At 42.8% G+C, this 21,384-nt stretch overlaps 1 protein-coding gene across 4 annotated transcripts in view; it reads left to right on the forward strand.

The window, feature by feature from the left end:
• Window positions 1–14,855, forward strand: part of MST1R (macrophage stimulating 1 receptor) — an 82,284-nt gene extending 67,429 nt beyond the window's left edge. For all 4 annotated transcript variants that reach the window (XM_042449662.1, XM_042449663.1, XM_042449665.1 and 1 more), the window contains exons 16-21: window positions 63–143; window positions 1,477–1,658; window positions 4,760–4,869; window positions 8,487–8,652; window positions 11,770–11,906; window positions 14,159–14,855. In XM_042449662.1, coding sequence (XP_042305596.1) covers window positions 63–143; window positions 1,477–1,658; window positions 4,760–4,869; window positions 8,487–8,652; window positions 11,770–11,906; window positions 14,159–14,393 — 911 coding nt within the window. In that variant the 3' untranslated portion in view covers window positions 14,394–14,855. The remainder of the gene's footprint in view (window positions 1–62; window positions 144–1,476; window positions 1,659–4,759; window positions 4,870–8,486; window positions 8,653–11,769; window positions 11,907–14,158) is intronic.
• Window positions 14,856–21,384: the final 6,529 nt, after the last annotated feature.

A 21,384-nucleotide genomic window follows, 5' to 3' on the forward strand; every position in this document is an offset into this window, starting at 1 on the left:
TGTGCTGATTTCCCTACTGACATATGTATGTAGTACAGCTTGTTGTTCCTCTCCCTATCCAGGGCATTTTGGGAGTGTTTATCATGGAACATACATAGATTCATCTCAGAGAGAAATACGCTGCGCTGTTAAATCCCTGAACCGTGAGTAACTCTCCTTTATTTCTGAGCAATGGTGGCTGTATTTATGAGCAGTGGTGGGTAGTGGCTTCTGCATCACTGGAATAGTAAATCTTCTGTGAGGTTTAGCCTGAGCGTTAAAGTAAGTAGAAACTATTGAAGGAACTATTACTTTCCCCTAAATAGGTACAGTGGATAGCTCTTTTAAGGGTTGAACTATAAAACAAAGTGTATCCACTGATCCTCTGAAATGAGAGCAGCCAGCTACTGCTGCTTACTATCGTGGAAAAGGAAGCCAAAGGGATCACAAGCCAGTTTCTTATCATTCATCTCTATTTTCATTGATGAATGTCCCAGTGTTGCTGCTGATGTTGTTTAAAATCTGAATCACTTTATGGGCCCCTCAATCAGAATTGAATAATAAAAATGTGGTGGTAGTGGTTCAAAATGACAAGTGAGTAGGCCATTCTACCCTAATCCCTGGGTAAGAGGTATCAGGCTGCTGCAGCTGGACTCAAGTTGACATAGGTACAGAATTGTAGAGAAATATGTGCCAAGGTGATTGTTGAAGAAGGCCTTTAGATGACTTCCCCAGCAGTGGGTGCCTTAACTTGGATGCTGAAAGGGAAACTGTCCTACTTCGCATTTTTCTTATGCTTACTCAGTGTCACACAGGATAAGAAGACACAATTAGTTTAAGTATCAGTTTCTGCAGAAAAACCTTGGTGTCCCTTTGCAGGGACAATCTACTCAGTTTAGGGTAGGGGAAACACTGACATCATTCAAATTCAATCTCAGTGCCACAGAATTTTACTAAAGTATGCTGTTAAAGATTCCCTGAGGAAGCTCTCACTCTTTCTCTTTGACACACAGTAGGAGACAGCCCTAGATGGGAAAGTGGAGAGATAGAGATGCTCTTGCTTCCTAATCATCATAAGTGAGACATAGGTCCATACCAGGCTTCCAGTGGAGCCAGTCATCCCTCAGGGCTTTGAGTCTTTGAGTGACGCATATTTGTTGGCTGGCAAACTTTCATCTTACAAACTAAGCATGGAAAGCAGAGACATACATGTACCTTCCATCTCTGCACAGTTTTCCTGCTCTGGTAGTCCAGTCCTTTCTTATTTCTCTCTTGGCATCAAGTGTTAGGGTTTCCTTTCCTGACTGTGTTTTTGTTTTTGAGAACTTCCACTAATCTATTTCCAGTCTCATGTTAATGCCTCTGTGCTTCATTGAACTCTCCCCCTGCATTCCGGTAACCTACTTTCTAATAGTTTTATGGTGGCTTGGCACTACTGGGGGTGATCTGTTTCTTCAATACATATACACTGCCTCTCTTCTGTGCCCTTCCTGCCAGGCATCACTGATTTGGATGAGGTGGAAGAGTTCTTGAAAGAGGGGATTCTGATGAAAAGCTTCCATCACCCTCATGTCCTCTCTCTCATTGGGATTACCCTTCCTAAAGAGGGTCTCCCTCGAGTAGTGCTACCATACATGAAGCATGGAGATCTGCGGCATTTCATCCGTTCTGAGGAGAGGGTAAGTATTATCTCCCACATCAGGCCAACCCTTGGTGTTTTTGCCTCTGTATGACAATCCAGAGGCAATCAATTGATATCCTGATCCTAAACCTACCTTTGAGCTGAAAGTGGTCCACCTCCTCTCTGTAAAGGAGAATAGTTTTTGCAGCAGAGGTGCAACCTTAAATCTTCCAGATGGTGATGAACTGTTACTCCCATCATGGTTTGCCACTGGGCTGTTGACTAGGGTGGATGAGAACTGGAGTTCACCAACACCTGGCGGACCACAGTTTCTCTAGTTCAGGGGTAAGAGAAGATGTTACTTATTGTTCTCTTTGAATATAGTCTGCTTTTTCTTTGGCCTTGTGACGCACCACCCAGCACTCACACAGTGAAGGAATCTTTTTGTTTCATCAGTATAGGATTTGCATGCACATCTCCTCTGCTATGTGTTTAACTCTCTGGGGTGAGCAGTGAAGCTTCTTTCTGGGAGTGGAGGGCAAAAATGTGATGCTAAAGCATTTTTGCCCTCCACTCCCAGAAAGCATTTCACATGTACAAACTATTTTATTTCCAGCAGCTTCTACTGCTGCAGTGGGTGTGGGAGTTCCAGGGTCCCTAAAGCAGAAGTTGTTTTGTATTTGGCTTTTTTTTTGGGGGGGGGGTATTTTTGCTGAGTCTAAGGCTTCTTAAGCAGTAGGAACGTGAGCTGGGAGCTGATGCATCTGCTGCTAGAGAGGCACATAACTTGGTTTTTATCTTCCTCCAGTCCTGGTCAGTGGAGAATTGGCTTCTTTTTTCTTCTAGGAGCTGCACTAATCACCTTTACTTTAGCAATGCAAATATAGAACCATCATAGAGTCACTGTAGACTGTCTGTCTCTCCTCTATGGTCATGTTCAGCCTAGTTGTTTACAAAGATCAAATAACTAGTACATACTGTATATTGATGAGTGAAGAAAAGTCAATATCTTTGTTGCTGTTCAAAAAAATACGTTTTGCCATCTTTATCAATAACCTTTTGCTTTCATTCACACAGAACTCTGCCTTAAGTGCTAGAAAGTGCCCCTGGTTCTTCCAACTTTGTGGTTCCATTTCACTCCAATCCCCCCAGTTCAGCTGATCATTTTCATTCTCTCAACAGGGCTTCTTCTGACTTTTCCCATGTTTAGGTGATGTCTTAGAGCAGGGCTACCTGTATTTACATGAATATGAGTAACAAAACCAGACATCAGCTTTGAAAGGGCATGATTTGCCACTCGTGTTTTCTTTTCTGTGTAATTCTCCCCATGCCTTTAAGCTGATTTACTTCCCATGAGGTTCAATAGGTATTTTTTTCTTTGACACTGTGAGAACAAATTAGATTTTGGGGTGGGGGGGCTCTGCAGATGAAAAGTTGAGCTCTGTGCCTCAAGCAGGTGTGGTTCTCCAGATGTTTTTGCAAAATTCCTCAAATTTGCCTATGTTGACTGGAGCTGATGGGAGTTACAGGCCCAAATCATCCAAAGAGACACAATTCCGCATCTTTGGCCTAGAGAAAGTGACCATCGGTGTCTTGTTACATTTTTGTTCAAAAAATTAGCCTTTCTGCCCTGTAGTGTTGTCATTTAAAGGCATAGTGTGCTGATGCAGGTCATTGCATGTAACCCTCATGTAGATTGTCAGATATGTGAGAAGTGAATATGTATATTTCACCATGCATGTACATGGGCTTGTTTTCCCTGCAGATTTCTTCCTATTTTCTACTTGGAAGTATTTTCTGTAATCACAGAACACATGGAATGTTGCATAATATGCAACATGTCCTTTGGTGCATACAGCCCATTACCATGAAAAGTTTTAAGATGGGAAAGATACAAACACTTCAGGCCATTGCCATCTTGTCTGAGTCTGCAGCCTCTGCAATGTCATCTGGCAACACTTTCTGTATCTGTCTCAAAGAATTTGAGAGCAAACCCTCAGGCAATGACCTCTTGTAACAAATGATTATATGCAGAGACTGGAATTTTAAAGGGAATCTAAGCCAAGGCTTTAAATTTTTTCCAGCTAGCTGTCACTACCAAGGCTTCAGGGATGGAAGTACAGAGGGAAGCTTTCTCAGAAAAGCACTTAATGAACAATGTTTACTTTTAACATCCATATGCTATCCCTCACATTAGCTGCAGTTTTAGGAGTGGAACATTTTTATAGCAGTTGCACCTTGGGAAAAGAAAGACTTCTCCATCAACCCCACTATGCTGCTCACCCTTAGATGGTTGATGCCATTAAAACACAGTATGGCATGTCATTTTGTGCATATCTCAGGCACTTATTGCATGCATTTTGTAATGTCATTAGTAATCAACAGCAAAACTCCTTCTCTCCTTGTACTTTTCATATTCAATTAGTTGCTTTAAATCGTCATGCCTAGTTTTGAAATGTTTACAGTTGGAATCAGTTTAGAGGTTATTCCCATGCTTCCTTTAAACCCACTGCAGAGGAGAGTGTGGCTTTTTAAATGAGAAGTGTATAGTAGCAAGGCCCTTCCATGGGCCCAGCATCTATTAAATGCACACCTAAATTCCCACTATTTTTGCTCAAACATTGCTTGAAGGACAAGGAGGGAAGTGTGACTGAACATTTTGTGAGAGCAGATGGAGAGGCAGTGAGACCCTTTGCCCACTAGGAGGCCACACAGCCATACATATGTAAGAAATGACTGGAACTGTATAAAGGAACTTTCACACAAGACTGTATTTCTGCATGGATAACAATGCTGCGTACACCTTTATGTGCATTTCTTCTTAAATTATGAGTAAGTGTCTGCTTTCCCACATGCCCCACAACAGGAGGAACTCAGTAATTGGGAGAAAGATCGTGCAGCATGTTTATATTTATAGATGAATGTGCTCACTGTGAATGACAGTATATATGCAGGATATACTCAGTTTTGTTTCTGAACATGAGCTCTGAGTTGAACATTTGTCCTGCATGAAGCAGCTCTTAAATTAGCTTCATCTGTGCTGACTTGACACAGATACAAGGAGATGTCTCAAGACCTTGCAAGGGGCAATAACTCCTGAGTTAGATGGAAAATTCATTTTCAGTTTCCGAAATAGTTCCTTTTTTTTCAAACCCCCAGAACCCTACTGTGAAGGATTTAATTGGCTTTGGGCTGCAAGTAGCTCGAGGCATGGAATATTTGGCCCAGAAGAAGTTTGTACACAGAGACCTTGCTGCTAGAAATTGCATGTAAGTACTAAAATGTGTGTGTTTGTGTGTGCACATGTGCCTGAACTTTGAACTTCTTGGGTCAATTTGTCAGGCTTATATTTTTAGCAGATCTCTTTTCAGTATTTCAGTAGACTTAGTCTACGAAAACTTATGCTATGAAATGGTTTCTTTTAGTTAGTCTGAAAGGTACTACAAGATCCTTTGCACACCTAATTCCTTCCTTGGTGACAGTTGGCATTCCACTTCTTCCTCTTGTACATAAGCTTGTCTAAAATGCTGACTTGTCAGCAGAGTCCAATCATATGTTACATGTAAATCTAACATCAGTATTAGTTAAACTTTCCACAGGATGCCTAACCACTAAGTTGAACTTTATGTTATTGTAAATAGACATCAAGTCACTTTGATTTATGGAAACCTTATAAATGAGAGTCCCTGTAATCAATTGCCTTACTTGATTTTTGAAAACTTATGTCTATGGCTTCGTTGGTTGAATTAATCTATCTGTAACTAGAGGCCTGTACAAATAGGCCAAAATCAAGCAGCTTTGGGTCACTTTTGGAGGTATACTGTTTAAATGATGCATGCATCCTAAGAGTCTGGAAACCGCACCATAACTGCCATCTGCCGGCCTGGGAATTCACCAGGCAGGTCCAGCTCCATCAGGGCCAGCCTGAAGGAAGGAGGCTCCGCCCTCCATAACTGCCATCCGCCGGCCTGAGAGGGAGTTCACTAGGCAGTCCAACTCCATCAGGGGCAGCCTGGAAGAAGGAAGAGCCCTCCCTCCAATCCATCTGCCTTGGTCCAGGCCTCAGAGGGAGAGAAGAACCACTGGACCTCATCCCCTTTCCCTCCACCATTCCCTTCTCCTTTTGTTTCGTGTCTTTTAGATTGTAAGCCTCAGGGCAGGGAACTGTCTGATTAAAAATAATATTGTAAGCCGCCCTGAGAGCCATTAGGGCTGAACGGTGGGGTATAAATACCTAAATAAATAAATAAAATATAAATAAATATTAAGCATAATTGACCAGAAACCAGAAGAACTATGGTCAGAAGCCAGGGATATAATAAAGGAACAATGCAGGAAGACACTTGCAGTGGCCAAAAAGAAAGAAGACACAGTGGATAACAGATGAAATGTTTCAAGCAATAATGGAAAGAAGAAAAGTAAAACAAAAGGGAGATAGGAACAAAATCAGAACCATGAATGACTAGTGCACAAGAATAAAGAGGACTGCTATAACAATCAGTGCAGATAAATAGAACACTATATCAAAAAAAAGAAAAAAAAGAAAAAAAAGATGAGAGATCTATTTCAGAAGAAAAGGGAAATCAATGGGAAGTTCAAACCAAAGACCGGGATGCTGTATGACAAGAAAAGGAACACACTACAAGATCAGGAAGAAATAAAAAGATGGTGGATACAATATACAGAAGAACTATATAAAAGAGATGAAAAAGATGAATGACACATGGAATGAAGAATCATATGAAGATGAACCCCAAATTCTAGAAAGCAAGGTGGAAGCTACAATAAGAAATTGGGAAGAATGAATCACACTGCTATACTTCACACATATAGAATGAACCCTAGTGTTAGCTAAAATATGCCAACAAATATGGAATGCAACATGCTGGCAAACAGACTGGAAACATTCAGTGTACATCCCCATTCACAAAAAAGGAGACACAAAAGACTGCAGCAACTATAGGACCATAGCTTTAATTTTCCATGCAAGCAAAATCATGTTTAAAATTCTGCAACATAGACTCCAATTACATATGGCAAAATCTCAGAAGTGCAAGTGGGGTTCAGGAAAGGTAGGGGAACTAGGGGCCACATTGCAAACATTCAATGGCTAATGGGGCACACCAAGGAATTCCAAAAGAAAATCAATATGTGCTTTATAGACTATTGCAAAGCCTTTGACTGCCGAGATCACAAAAAGCTATGGAACGCTCTTAAAGACATGGGAGTGCCACTACATTTGACCGTCCTGATGAGAAATCTGTATTTAGGACAAGAGGCTACTGTAAGAACAGAATACAGAGAAACAGAATAGTTCCTAGTTAGCAAAGGGGTCTGGCAAGCCTGCATTTAATCATGCTACTTGTTCAAGTCGCACAATATGTTAAAGTAGCTACTTGTTTATCATGCTGCTTGTGCAACTTGTACACAGGAAAATATTATATGAAGGACAAGCTTAGACTCGGGGGGAAAAAAGGAGTAGATATGAAGAAGGAACATCAACAATTTGAGATATGCAGCTGACAACATATTACTAGTGGAAAACATCATAGACTTGGAACAATTACCAAGGAAGGTCAAGGAAGAAAGTGCAAAGGCAAGCTTGCTGCTGAATTTGAAGAAAACAAAAATAATGACGGTGGAGGACCTACATAAATTCAACTTAGACAATGAGGAAATCTAAATGCAGTTCTCCCTCTCTTTTCACGGCCTTGGGATCCATGACCTTGGTCTTCATGGATGGTGAGCAGGGAAGGAACAAGATTGTGTGCGTGCAAGAGCATGTGGCCATTGAAATACATGGGGCCCCAATATTGATGAGTTTTTAAATTCATGTGGGGTGGGGAACAGATCCCCCTCGAATTGAAAGGGATGACTGTAATTAAAGAATTCTCATACCTTGGATCAAACATTGATCAGAATGGGGACTGTAGTCAAGAGATAAGAAGAAAACTAGAAATGGGAAGGGCAGCAATGAAAGAACTAGATAAGATCTTAAAGAACAAAGATTGAGCACTAAAGTTAGAATCATCCAAAGTACAGTATTCCCCATCATTATGTATGGATGTGAGAGCTGGACAGTGAGCAGATAAAAAGAAAATCAATTCATTTGAGCTGTGGTGCTAGAGAAGATTGCTGAAGATACTGTATACAATCTAAAAGACAAACAGATCAAGGCCGAAATCCCCCTAGAACCCAAGATGATCAAATTGAGGCTGACGTATTTTGGCCACATCATGAGAAGGCACAACTCATTGGGAAAGACAATAATGCTAGGAAAGGTAGAGGGTAGTAAAAAGAGAGGAAGACCACATGCCAGATGGCTAGATTCAATTAGGGGGATCACAGGCATGAATCTGCAAGACCTAAGCAGAGCAGTGGAAGATAGGGGGTCTTGGAGATGTCTCGTCTACAGGGTTGCCATGAGTCCAGGTCGACTTGAGGGCAGTTAACAACAAAAAGTCACCTACTTGTATATGCCAGTCCTGATCACATGCTTACTTTATAGTAAAACTAAGGTGATCTTTAGCAGCATGCTACATATTTAACATAACATGTAGTTTCACCCTCAGTGCTGTAAATTTGTGTTAGGTAGGTGAAGAAGGCCTTTTTACAAGGATCGCTCCCATATTCACTTTCCTTAGTGGGTAACACATTCTGTGTAGCGCTACGTGTCTGCCTCTTGCCCACTCCAAAAGCTAAATTGGAAGCCACTAATTGTTTCTTGGCCTTGAAAATTTGTAAGCACTATTGTTTTTCCCCTGTACCAACCAGGTTAAAATGACTAAAATGCTTAAGGGGACTTCCATCTCAAAAGATAAGTAGTTTATATGGCTGCCAAGTTTCTTCTAAGACATTTATTCCTTTGTTTCTCTTTGCTTGCCAGGTTGGATGAGACCTACACAGTAAAGGTGGCCGACTTTGGTCTAGCCAGAGATGTTTTTGATAAGGAGTATTACAGCATCAAGCGACATCGCAGAGCAAAGCTCCCTGTTAAATGGATGGCACTCGAGAGCTTGCGGACCCAAAAGTTTACCACAAAGTCTGATGTAGTAAGTCCATACAAAGGCAACACATACTGTTTGAACATGGGAACCAAGGTCCTAATAGTTATTGTTGTTGTTGTTGATAGCATTTTTTTCATCCTGCTTGTGCAGTCAGGGATAGGGAATCTGTCGGCACCCAGATATTTTGACTGCAGCTTCCATGATTCCTCACCATTAGATATGCTAGTTAAAACTCATTAGAGCTGTAATCCCACAATAATTTAAGAGCACACATTCTCCAATCTCTAGTCTGTACCAAGAAGCCCCTCTTCTATTCTCTTGAACCTTGAATTCTCTTGAACCTTTTTCATTTAGAAAAAAAGAGTGTCAACCCATACTGAAGACAACAAATTTAGAGCAAAAGCAAATCCCACTATTAAAAGACCAGCTTGATGAAACAGTGGTTTTATGGAAACATAACACAAAACTATAGTTTAGTACTGTGAAAATGAGTTTTGGGAATTGTGTGCTCCTTCCTCCCTCCAGAACAGTTGTAGGGAGGAGACTAGTGGCTTTTGCTTCCGTTTTAAGCTGACCAAGTGAGAACTGTGGTTAGTGCTAATTATGGTTTAGGAGAACAAGCCAAGATAATTTACTATGACTTTGTTTTCCTGAATATAGGTAACATTACCTATAGGCTGAGCTGACACAGCTGGTCTCGGAGCTGCTGCTGAAGTCCCCTAGGCTTCTTGTTCTGGGAGACCTCAACATCCCCTTCGTGGCCAGCCATAGTCCATCTGGTGCGACTCGGGAGTTCATGGATACCATGACTGCCATGGGCCTGTCTCAACTGGTTATGGGGCCGACGCATTCTGCTGGTAATACACTCGATATGGTCTTTTGTACGGACACGGAAAGTCCGTGGGCGGAAGTAACAAATATTTCCGCCTTGTCATGGACGGACCATTTCCTGGTAGAGGCTAAAATCAAGGCATCTACCCAGATCCCTCCTAGGGGTGGCGGACCTATTAGAATGGTCCACCCTTGAAGTCTGATGGAGCCCAAAAGGTTCCAAGAAGCCCTAGAGGGGTATATGGTTGGATCTGACGGCGATTCTGTTGATGCCCTGACTACCATCTGGGACACTGATCTCTCCAAGGCTATACACAGTATCGCTCCCAAGCGTCCTCTCAGGCCTGCTTCCAAAAAACAGCCCTGGTATACGGAAGATCTCCGGGCAAGGAAGCGGGTCCTGCAACGACTAGAGCGCAAATGGCGGAGACATCAGGACTTAGCCGACAAGGCACTCCTGGACTCTCTTTTGGAGAACTACGGAGTGGCGATAGACGCAGCAAAGAACTCGTTCTATGCTGCGTGTATCGCGTCCGCGGAGTCGCATCCAGCAGAGCTGTTCAGGGTAGTAAGGGAGCTTACCCAGCTTCCTTCCTCCCTGAACTCTATTTTGGAACCATCCAAGGCCTGCTGTGACCAATTTAACAACTTCTTCGTGGATAAAACCTCTCGGATAAGGGCTGATCTCGACGCCAATATTGGGTCAGAAACCAGAGTAGAGGTCTCCAGAGCTTCCATGGACTCAATTGTACCGGATCATTTTGAGCCTGTAAGTACTGAGGATGTGGACAAGATCCTTAGAAGTGTTAGGAAGACAACTTGCTCTCTCGATCCCTGTCCCTCGTGGCTAGCGGCTCAGGGGGGAGCAGTTGTAACCACTATGTTACACCGCATAATTAATACATCATTTAGGGACGGGCAATTTCCATCCAGCTTAAAATTGGCCATTGTAAAACCACTGATTAAAAAGCCCTCCCTTGACCCTCTGATGCATAACAATTATCGGCCTATTTCGCTATTGCCTTTCTTGGGGAAGGTGATCGAGAGGGCGGTTGCAATCCAGCTTCAATCGATCTTGGATGATACTGATTATCCGGACCCATTTCAAACCGGCTTCCGGGTGGGCTATGGAGACTGCCATGGTCACCCTGGTCGATGATCTTCGTCTGGGCATGGACAGGGGTAGCGTGTCCCTGTTAGTGCTCTTAGACATCTCAGCGGCTTTTGATACCATTGACCATGGTATCCTTCTGGAACGCCTGAGGGAGTTGGGAATCGGGGGCACTGTGCTCCAGTGGTTCCGTTCCTACCTCTCGGGTAGATTCTAGATGGTGCGGCTGGGGGACGTGTGCTCCGATAAGAGGGCGCTTACATCTGGTGTCCCTCAAGGAGCCATTCTGTCCCCCATGCTAATCAACATTTACATGAAACCACTGGGAGAGATCATTCGGAGACATGGGGCGCAGTGTTATCAGTACGCTGATGACACTCAGATATGTTTCTCTGTGTCTCCGACTGATGCAGTGACCAGGGATGGCATCTCTCCTCTAGATGCCTGTCTGGACTCGGTAATGGGCTGGATGAGGGAAAACAGACTCAGTTTGAATCCAGAAAAAACGGAAGTGCTTGTGATAGGCTCCCCCGGTCCAGGGTTGGATGGTTGTCCACCTGTCCTGAACGGGGTCACGCTCCCCTTGAAGGACTCCGTTTGCAGTTTGGGGGTGCTCCTGGACTCGCTGCTCCACCTTACATCTCAGGTGGACGCGACGGTCAGGAGCACCTGTTATCAGCTTCGGTTGATACGCCAGCTGCGACCCTTCCTGGGCCGGGGGGACCTTGAAACAGTGGTACATGCTCTGGTAACCTCTCGTTTGGATTTCTGTAATGCGCTCTACATGGGGCAACCCCATGTAGCTGGAGGATCAATTGAGCCTTTACTAGATGCCTATTTATTTATTTAATAAGAATTTTTATCCTCGTTCATTCAAAAGGATAATTATCAGAGCAGCTTACAAACAATATGTAATAAAATCCTACTCTCAGGCTTAAAAAAAATGATGTTTGCTGTTTGGTTTCTAGTTTTAGTTTTCTAGTTTGGTTTCTAGTTCTAAAAGAGAAAATATGTGGGAAAATTTAATCAGAATCCCTTTCAGAGTGGGATAATTGGCTGGAAGGTTGTGGAAGGGACAGTCCAGTTGTTGCAGACTCTCATTTTGACTCTGCCTGTCCCAATGTCTGTTTGCACTTCGTTTGTGGATCTCAGATCTAGATTGTCACTAGTGGATTCTACTGTACATGTTTTCCAACTAAACATTGTGCTCTTTTGCCTAGTGGTCTTTTGGGGTGCTCATGTGGGAACTGATGACACGAGGGGCCTCTCCCTACCCTGAAGTAGACCCATATGATATCACCCGCTATTTATTGCAAGGAAGGAGGTTGCCCCATCCTGAATACTGTCCAGATTCTCTGTGAGTATAAATGTGGCTTTGGTTGGTCCCTTCAAAATGCTTTCTTAAGGAAGGATGAGTTACTTAGTCCTTAAAACCATGTGGAATGATAGGAGTGTTGTAGCGGCCTCCAGCGGGTCTCCCTGAAAAGGAAAATAAGAACCCTAGAATGTGATTACATCAAGTTGTGCGGAGACAAACAGGCAGTCTCCTGTGTCATATGAGGGAAAGATGTGGGAGGGCACAGTACAAAGTAGATGACTCTGGTTTCTGCAATTCTAACTGAAGTTAGAATTGTGCAAGCTTCTCAGCAACCATTACTGCTAAAAAAAAACAACAACCTTTGACTTATTTCTGCCTCAAATTCCCTCATCCCCCCAGTGGATAAGGGGAAAAAATTCCCCCAAAAAACCACTACTTTTTGGACGTGGGGGGGGGGGCGCTGGGGGCCTCATAAATTTCCTTGGAGGCCTTATGTGCATTGCAGGTTGCAATTGACCCCAAACAAACAACAAAATTCTAAGAGCTGCAAAAGCTAAGATGATTCTCACCATGGTGGGGTGTGTAAGAGGTGACATGATAGTCATTTTTAAATGTTTTTAAATATTTGAAGGGATATCATACGAAGAAGGGGCAAGCTTATTTTCTGCTGCTCCAAAGACTAGGACATAGAGCAGTGGATTCAAACTATAGGAAAAGAGATTCCACTTAAACATTACGAAGAACCTCCTGATGGTAAGAGCTGTGGAATAACCTGCCTCGGTATGTGATGGAGTGTCCTTTGAAGGTTTTTAAGCAGAGGCTGTGTGACCATCTGCTTAATTGCTTTGATTGTGCTTTCCTGCAAGACAGCGGGTTGGACTTGTGGTCTCTTCCAACCCTATATTCTGTCAGTTGATAAGATCTTAATGGTACCTACCCAGTGTTTGGGCTTCTAGGATTTGTTCTGATAGGTGAGTAAGTGTTGGCAAGATACAAAATAAATTATCTTTAAACATATGATAAACTGAAAAAACCAAAACATGCAGGCACCACCACATTGTAAAAATTAGTTGAGTCCATCAGCTTTTTGGAGTCTTTTAAAGCCCACAGAACATGCACTATAAAATCAGGTGCAGTGTTTCTTGGAATTATCATGACCACCTAGATGGAAAGCTTTCTTGCCCTCCTTGCTTTTTTTTTTACACTGTGCCCTTCAGATCTAGTGAGATTTGTTCCAGGACCCCCATAGATACCAAAATCCATGCACGCTTAAGTCCCATTATGTACAGTGAAGTAGTAAAATGGTGTCCCTTATATAAAACGGCAAAATCAAGTTTTGCTTTTGGGAATTTAAAAAACTATATATTTTCAAGCTGTGGATAGTTGAATCTGTGGATGCAGAATTCGTGGATACGGAGGGCCAGGTGTACAGCCTTTCATTTCAGTTAGATGGGTTAGTTCTCAAGGATTCGCAGTGTCTCAGCCATTCTCAAATAGTAGGCTCTTTCACATTACCCAATTATAGTTCTGTCCTTGCACCTTAACTCTGAGAGTAGCCTTCTGTGGAAACCTAGGATTCCTGGTTTGATGAAGCACTAGCACTCTCTAGCTGAGAATTCTAAATGCCTTTCTCTGAACTGCATATCCTAGGATTCCATAGGATGGAACCATGGCAGTTAGACTGAAATCATAGTGCTATAATTGTGTAGTGTGCAAGGGACCAATTTCTCTATCCTCCTTTCCTAAGCCCAATTGCCATGGAAATCCTACAAAACGCCATACAAGAAGTGAACAGGAACTGAAAAGTCATAGCATTTCCTGTGGGTTAGGGGGTCTTGGAGAATGAAAACCATTGAGACAAAAAATTGGTATGCATGGCACCTTGGAAAAGTGCATTAGTTACCCTGGGAATGTCCAAGAGAAGGTGTATGGCTGGTTGTTGTTGCTGTGTACCTTCATGTCATTTCCAGCTTATGGCAATCCTAATGTGAATCTATCATGGGGATTTCTCAGCAAAATTTGTTCAGAGTGGGTTTACCTCCCTCTGAGTCTGAGAGAGTATGTTTTTCCCAAGGTCACCCAGTGGGTTTCCCTAGCTGAGCAGAGATTCGAACCCTGGTCTCCAGAGTTGTAGTCCACTGCTAAAACCACTACACCGTGCTGGGTCTCCTGTATGGACAACACCAAAATAGTAGACCACCTTTAAGATATGAAGCTAGAGGTTTTGGACTGGTATTCTTCCTGTCCTTCTATGTATTATTCTAATACAACTATTTGTTTGTTCTATGTAGATACAGCATAATGCTGAACTGCTGGACACCAAGTCCCGAGGAGCGGCCATCGTTCTCTGTCTTGATTGAGGAAGTGGAACACATTCTATCCTGCCTAAAAGGGGAGCATTATATCAACCTCAATGTCACCTATGTCAACCTTGATCAAGGCCAGCCCTTCCCCCCTTTAATAAGCTGTGATGATGAACTGGAATCCAGTGGGCTAAGCGAAGAGGAGTGTACAGTAGTCACCTAAGAGATGAGACTTTTCTGAAGAAGCACATTGTTAAGTTGAGCATAATACTGTGAAAGCATGTGCTGAATGTCTGCCTGTGGCTTCCCTCCTCAGACTGAAGTGGTATCTTCGCTCACTCTGGTCAGACCTTGGAGTTTAGAGACAGATCTTATCTACCTTCTGGGTCCAACAAATCTGTGGCCAAGGATTCAGAGTCCTTCTATGACATTTATATCTCTATAGCCTCCACTTTACTGAGGTTGAGGAGTCAACAGAGGCAGATGGGAAACAGGAATTTTTTTAAAAACAGAGATAAGCTCACCCTCCTGTAACAGTTGGGGCAGGTCCCCTTAATCACATAGAAACAGAGACATATTCAGAACACAGCTTTATTAAGTACTATAAAGTAATTTAATGTCTCAGCCTGTGGCTGAATATGTATATAACAGAATAAATGGATTTATATAGTGCTCATATCACAGACTTCTTTGTACAGTGAACTTTTTTGCAAGCCCACCATAGGTAAGCTAATCACCAAATGGTGGGGGGTGTCATACTTTTGGAAGAGCCACTTCAAAGGTGAATAAGGAGAGGGGTCACCCCACTTACTGGAAAGATGGAAGGAAAGTACGTTTGCCAGCCTGCATCATACATAGCTGTTTTAAGTAATTTTTGAAACCTGCTGACAAAAGAGATATGTTCGAAAAAGAGCCAGAGGGTTAGACTGAGACAGGAAAAAGGCATTGAGAGGGCAGAGGGAAAAATGGGAGTAGGGAGGACAAGAAGGTGTTGACTGCTCCCAAGCCACCTCCCATTTCAGAAAGTATTAGTTGGCTTTAGATGGGCTAAAGTTACATCTACTGATCACCATGGCAGTGAATAGAAAAACAATAGTAATCCAGGATTTAGATTAGCGTGCCCACTTGGACACGGGATTGGATGAGATTTGAGGCAGTAAATATTTCTCAGCTTTGTTCTGAACAACTTGGAAAGAGCTGCCTGTTTGAAAGTCTGTACTTTCTCATACCAATCTGTACAGCGTTTAAGGCCTTCTCCTAAAGAGACACATTTGGTGGAAACGCAAGATGGAACACCCTGATGAGAAAGACCAGAATGCTCTTCCTGAGGGGCTGTACAGACTGGCCATTAAGGCCGACCTGGGGGCAGAGTCAGGGTATGGCATCCATACTACTCATGCCCCAATTCCACCCTCAGGCCAGCGTGATGCCGCACACCATACCACATGGTGCACGGCATCAGTACTCCTTTGATGTTGCATCTGGATGATGCAGTGTCAAAGGAGGGCCAAAAAGCCACACCACTGACAGCAATAGCACCCTTTGTGTGGCACAGAAAGAAGCCACTTTTTGCACTGTGGAAAGGCAGGATCAGGGCCGTGGCATGCGGTTGCCGTGGTCCTGATCTGACACTAAAAGGGGCTGCTGCAGGCCACGCTTTATGGGTTGTCTGTACAGCTCCTGAATTACTAAGGGGCTATACAGACCAGCAAGAAATGTTGGCATCGGGATGGAGTAGGGGCATGGCAACCACACTCAGCATATCCTGACTCTGCCCCAATGCAGAGCTGTGCCAAAGAATCAGTGCAAAGCCGCTGCCACTGCAGCAAGGACAGATTTTCGCCACTTTAAGAAAGAGTGGCCTTTTGCCGGGCCTGCAATGTGCAGTTGTTGTGAGCCCGATTCAACGCTCCCAGGGAAAGTGTGGAGCTGCTCTATCAGGGCAGTCTATACAGCCCCTAAAACTATCGAGGGGAATTGAAGAAGCTATATTACAAGTGCAGGAGGAATGGAGTGAAGTGAAGTGAATATCACACAAAATTTAACAGAGACAACTTTCACTACCAACCAACCTACCTACCAACCAACCAACCAAGATTATCTAGAGAGACCATTAGTGTCAGTAATTCTTTGAGTCTCTGTTTAGATGACTATAAAAAGAAAAATGGGGAGAGAACGAATCTAGTAGCACGTTTGAGACTAAGGACATTACTGCAAGTGGTCCCATTCTCACAGCAGTCATGCTTTTAATAAAAAAATGGGAACTTGCTGTTTTTAGGCAGCCATCACCATACCTCTCACAATTGCATGCCTGGGGCTACTGCCCCAGTCATGCTGTCTTCCTGAACTACCTTAACCTTGGATGTTGGCACCATGTGACTGGCAATTGTGCAACTGCCCTGGGAGGGACGTTTGCATATGTGGTCTTGCACAGTTGCCAGATCATTCACAGATTTCTCCTGTGAATGAAAAGGGACAGGTGGGGGATAGGGCAGCTACAGGTTGGAGGTGACATAATGCAATGAATATCGCCAAAGCTGCTTCCTTCCCAGTGTGCTCTCAGTTTAAAAGCCATGTGTAATCTAGATTGAGGTTTTATTTTAGCATGATCAATCCAGACTGAGGCTTTATTTTAACATGAGTAATTATGGATTTCAATCCACTTTTTAAAATGCACTAATGGAAAACAAAATTAATGCCAGAGATGTTTAAACATAAAAAGGAGGAAGGGAGGGGGATGAAAAAATGAATATGACAGCTACTCCCATATCTGTATAAATATGTCTTATAACCTGAGGCTTTAATGTCATTTTTTACGGCATCAGAAGAAGTGGGTTTATGTCCACAAAAGCTCATACTAAAATAAAAACCATTTAGGGGGGGAAAATCACTATGTTTCAAGAAACTGAAGCTGCATCTGCACTGCAGAAATAATCCAGTTTGACCCTAGTTTAACTGTCATAGCTCAATGCTGTAGAATTCTGGGAATTGTGGTTTTATGGGACATTTTGGCTTCTCTGTTGATATTTTGGGTGATGAACCTTGCCCATGATTCCGGTCTGGTGCCAAACGGTTCTCTCTCCAACACAGGAACAGAGCGAAACTTCAAATACAAGCTTTCAGCTTGCTGGAACAATGCCTGGAGAAACAGCTGCTATATCAAAGAATCACTCTCCAGCAGTTCACTCCTTAGAGGGCTTTATTACTTTATTTCAAAAAAACCCACGAGCTAGTCACTACTATACAAAAACTCTTACTGTCATACCACACTATCTCAAAACTTCCAAACTCCCACAATCCACCAGAACAGCATTTTCCTTATATACAGTATTACCATGAGGCGACCACTAAGACCAGCCTCTTCCTATACAAGTTGCTATGCGCCACAGACACCAATCCCTCTTGAGACTGAAGACATAGCATATTCACATTTAGTCCTGACTCAGTTGACATCTGGCTGCTGCTCTGGACTCCAGCTGTAGCCAATTTAGGCTTCTGCAGCCATTGCCACATCTGAACATTTTCACCATCAATATATTAGCAAGAACATAGGTGCCACAACAAACTACAGTTCCCAGAATTGCATAGCATTGAGCCCAGGCAGTTAAAATAGTCTCAGACTGGATTATTTCCCCTGTGTGGATGTAGCCTAACACTGCTACTTTGGAAGATATTTAAGCAGTTGTGTTGTTGTGGGGCAGGATCAGAGTGTAATAGGATATAGAATGAATCAAACCATGACACTTGCAATGAGCCTTCAAAGAGATGCATGAGATGATACAGATCCATCAAGCAGCCAGTCTATTTGTCCAGAGGTGTAAAAGCATTTAATTCTACTTATCTGAAAGCCAGTTCCCTTGAAACAGGAATATTTTCTTGTATTTATTATTAAGATAAAACACATCCTAGATGTAAAGAAAAAGGCTGTTGAGCTATTCACCAGGCAGGAATGTGGACAAATGTTGCCACCTTCCACCATAAGATGAATAAAATCTACAAGTGAGTCCTGAATCCTCCATCTTGCCTTGGCAACAACTTGCTTTTCCTAAATGAGTGGCAGCTGGCTACCTGGTGCAATGATACTGTTTGTGCCACCATTTCTCCCGCAAGAGTCCTTTCGATCTTTCCCTGTACATACAGGCTGCTCTGTTTTGAGAGCATGATGAGTTGCAGTCCTGTGTATATTTATTGAGAATTAAATCCTGTTGTGTTCAGTGGGGCTTACTCTGTAGAAGAGATGTTTAGGGTTGCAAAATGAAAGGAAGGTAGGGATAGGAAGAAGGTAACTATAAAATGCAGTACCCTGTGGGAGCAAAGGATTATTTGTCTCTTCTTGTGTTCTCTCTGACACCTGAGACAACACCGAGAAAAGTGGAGTGAGCAGTTTTATTTACACTTACCTGGACATCTGAATGCCTTCAAACAGATAAAGTAAAGATGAAGCTCTCCATGGACAACTGATAGCCCATGTTCTGCAGTGAAAACATGTTGAAGAATTTCATATTGTACAGAATCTGTGGCATCCCAGTGTAAAAGAAACTTCTGAGGTCAGCCTAAAACCCTTTCAACTGGATTAGTTTAAGAGCCAAACAGGGGTATTATTAATTTATTGGAGTGTGTTTATCCCACCATTCAATGAAAAAAATCCAGTTCGAGGTGGCTTAAACATAAATTGCAAGGGGGAAAAAAGAAATCTTACACAAACTAAGCATGGAAAGCAAGTGTTCTACAACTGAGCTATGCTCCTTCCTAAACCATGTGCCCTTTGTTTATTCACTTCAGGCTCAGATCTCATTGTGTAACAATTTATACAATTGTATAATAATTTATACAAAATAAATAACAATGAAGGTAAGCTTACTAAGAAACACAGTGGGCTACTCTGGGACTGGGCAAGGCAGAAAGATAGAAATTGGTCACAAAATGAAACAAAATTAAAACTTGTATTTTAACACATAGACTCCTAATCTCAGTCCTAAAGTCTAATCATGTAGAGAAGAAACTTGGAAGACTTGAGATCCACCTTGTGTGATTTGGAGTCTTCTGTCAGAGCCCACCCATGCCCTCTGTGAAAGACGTGGCAGTGCCCCTGAATTTCCTTCAGTGTTCTTCACACAGTTATCTATGTGTACAGCCCCAGCCCTTCTGTGTGTTTGTTGTACCAGCTGGATAGTCTCTATGTGCTCATTAACTATCCACATAGGCTTTGAACACAAGATCATCCAGATGGTACAGTAAATGTATGTAGGTTTCCGTAGTGGCATTACTAGGGCTGGTGTCACCCAGTGCGGTAACTCATGGTGTCACACACACACACACACACACACACACACACACACACACACACTGACCTCCTCCCATACCACACCATACAAAATCCTTAGTAATGTTTTTTTGTACTAATGTTACTCGTTAATTATAATTCCTGTATGTTACTGAATGTAATGGTAATAATTGTGACATAACCAACCTTGTTTGTTTGTTGTGCTCCTTCAGATTGTTTGCAACTTAAACCTAAGGGTTTTCTTGACAAGATTTGTTCAGAGGTTTGTCATTGGCTTCCCCTGAGGCTGAGAGCATGTGACTTGCCCAAGGTCACCCAGTGGGTTTCATGGCCAAGCTGAGAACTGAGCCCAGGTCTCCAGAGTTGCAGTCCAGCTCTCAAACCACACACACCACACTGGCTCGCTAAACAACTAGCAAAATTAAAATTATACCTTTAAATTACAATATACACACAGCCTAAATGTATTTACTTATACATAGTTTCATGTAGTTGAAGTGAAAACTGGTAAAATATGAGGTTTTTAAAATTTAAAATTTGTTTAAATTTGTTTAAATTTAAATTTAAATGTGATGCTTTGGTTTTTTAAAAAAAATAAAAACTGGGCCTTCTCTCTCTTTTTTTCTCCCACTAAGCCTCACTCCACTCACACCATCTCCTCAGCATTTTAAAGGGACACAGGCGAATACCACAGCCCGTGTCTGTCCAAAGGCAGATGCTTGAAGAGCAATGGTGTCACTCCCTTAAAATGTCACCTTGTGCAGTCTACACACACCTGCACCCTGCTAGTGACACCACTGGGTTTCAGTCCAGGGCTGATGACACACAAGTGTTCCCTCTCCTCTGCCACCCCAGGAACACTCCCTGTAGGTGTGACAATCTAAATAATATTCTTGCACCACATTCCTTAATACCACATAAATTCTTCATCACAGGAAGGTCCCAGAAATTCTCTCTGTGTCTCATGTCCACAGAACATTTTCTAAGACAATTTCTACCAAGGCAGCCCTTGAACTCTTCTGCAAAGGCTGGTGAAGAGGAGTGGGGAATAGGAGTGGCAAGCCCACTTCTTGTAGTTAACTTCTCACAGGATGCCTGAATTGGTCCTTTCGAGTAGCCCCTTTGCAGCTCAGCCTAGAATTTAGAAGTAATGAAATGATGATCCCATTGTGTACTTGATACACTGTGTCACTGCAGCTGGAACAGGGACATTCATTCATAAATGACCATCAGTGTTTCTAAACAAGGTCTTGTCACCACATCAAAAGCCTACTCTTCTCATCCCCTCCCAGAAGCTGTATTTAAATCTAGTGACAATTCCCCCCCCCACCCCGCCAATGGAGTTTGATTATTCATAGTCAGTTGCTGCTCTAGTTTGCAGGAAGGCAGCAGATGCTTCTCTAAGCACTAACACTCTATTTTAAAGCTTTCTAATAGCAGCAAATCATTCCTTAAATTCCTGCTTCTTCAGCTTGACTAGCTCAAGCTTATTGCTAATAAGAACCTTAAGTGTTGCCTCTTTCCTGCTCAGCATCTGTCAGCTAAGTACAATGATGGTTCACCAAGGGGGGCTAAGAGACTTTCTCTTTAGACCATTAGACATGAGGCTGGCCCTACCATTAGGCATTGCAAAGCAACAATCTCAAGCTGCAGGTGTTGGGGGCACATACACAGAGGGAACATTTCTGTGGTGGTGGACTAGCCATTCGCTTCAGCTGGGGAACAAAATTGTGTGCACCACTTCTGTACCCCATGAACTAGCCTGTACCTCCTTCTGTACCTCCTGTAATTTGTACTGAAATAAAATTCAACTGCCAGACCAACTGAATGGCTGGGAACTGCAAAGCCATCACCCCCATCACCCAAGCTACCAGGGAACATAAGTATTGAAAGGAGGTATTGGCAAGGCATAAAAGCAATGCTATGGGGA

This window comes from Sceloporus undulatus, chromosome 2 (genome assembly GCF_019175285.1).
Source record: "Sceloporus undulatus isolate JIND9_A2432 ecotype Alabama chromosome 2, SceUnd_v1.1, whole genome shotgun sequence".
In the NCBI taxonomy this organism is placed as follows: domain Eukaryota; kingdom Metazoa; phylum Chordata; class Lepidosauria; order Squamata; family Phrynosomatidae; genus Sceloporus; species Sceloporus undulatus.